General features: G+C 33.0%; 1 protein-coding gene across 1 annotated transcript; it reads right to left on the reverse strand.

Annotated features, from left to right (window-relative positions):
- Nucleotides 1-232: 232 nt before the first annotated feature.
- On the reverse strand, nt 233-746 carry LOC108356262 (coagulation factor IX-like; the record flags this gene model as incomplete). The annotated part of the gene is made up of 1 exon (XM_017607381.1): nt 233-746. A coding segment is annotated over exon 1 (514 nt), but the record flags the coding sequence as incomplete, so codon positions are not given.
- Between the last annotated feature and the right edge of the window lie 322 nt (nt 747-1,068).

Genomic DNA, 1,068 nt, shown 5'->3' on the forward strand with positions numbered 1-1,068 from the left:
TTAGTGGTGGTGTTAAAATGCACCAAACAACTTCCTGAATCTCCATAACAATTACCTTTTCTGTTTTTGCCCATGCAAATGTGATTTTTAGTAATAGAATAGTGAAATTTACTTTTCATCCACACTTTGGCACAATCGTCCTGTTTCCATATTTTCAACACAACTTTTTTAAGTTTGTTGGGTTTAAGTTCCGTATCAGTCCATCCCCATCCAGCGGCTAATGAGTTTTTACCTTCTAAAACACTCAACGGCTCGTTTGGTTCAGGTAAACAAACACTGCCAAGTCTGGGAAGTGACAGGTCAAGACTATGGTCAAGTTTTAACAATGCAATGTCGTTTTGAGGAAAAACAAAATGAGAATGAAGAAATTTTTTGACAACTTTTGCTCGAACTTCTGTGTTAGATGGAGAAATCGTATTTGTTCCGCAAACTACTTCAAGATTGTCATCATTATAAACAGGAGCGATACAGTGGCCAGCAGTTACAATAAATTGGGAATTGATAATAGAGCCGCCACACTGGTGTTTGTTGTTACTACGAAGAGAACACAGCCAAGGAAATTCTCCGGGAAGAGCATCCTCACCTCCAATAATACGAAAATTGTTTAAAGATGAAAGTAAATCAGGAATCGGTTTAGGACCTTTGATACCACAGTTTGGATCATTTTTAGCAATGGCGACATCAGTAGTTATAATTATTATTTTGAACAGCAACAGAAGTTTGCAAAAACCAACAAATAAAACCATTTTAAAATATTTTTGATTATCAGTTGTCAGTGTCTAATGTTGTCTAAAATATTGGTTTTATATACGAAAAATGTATAAAACTCTACTACAGTTACGCTTAATGACTTTTAAACATTTTTGTTATATTTGATTTGATTTTGAATCTACAACTGTTAAATAAAATCAAAATTTGTACAACTATTAAAATTTCTTGTTGCTTGATTAAACTAAAAAACAGTATAAGTGAGTTGTTTAATTTTAATTAAAAAGTCCTAGAAACCTAATGTCAAAAATTTTAAAAGTGTGGAATGTTAGTTATGGTTTTTGCTGAGGCTGTCGTTGT

The sequence above is a fragment of the Rhagoletis zephyria genome, unplaced genomic scaffold (assembly GCF_001687245.7).
Source record: "Rhagoletis zephyria isolate East Lansing unplaced genomic scaffold, Rhagoletis_zephyria_1.1 Rzeph_scaffold_56155, whole genome shotgun sequence".
NCBI lineage: Eukaryota > Metazoa > Arthropoda > Insecta > Diptera > Tephritidae > Rhagoletis > Rhagoletis zephyria.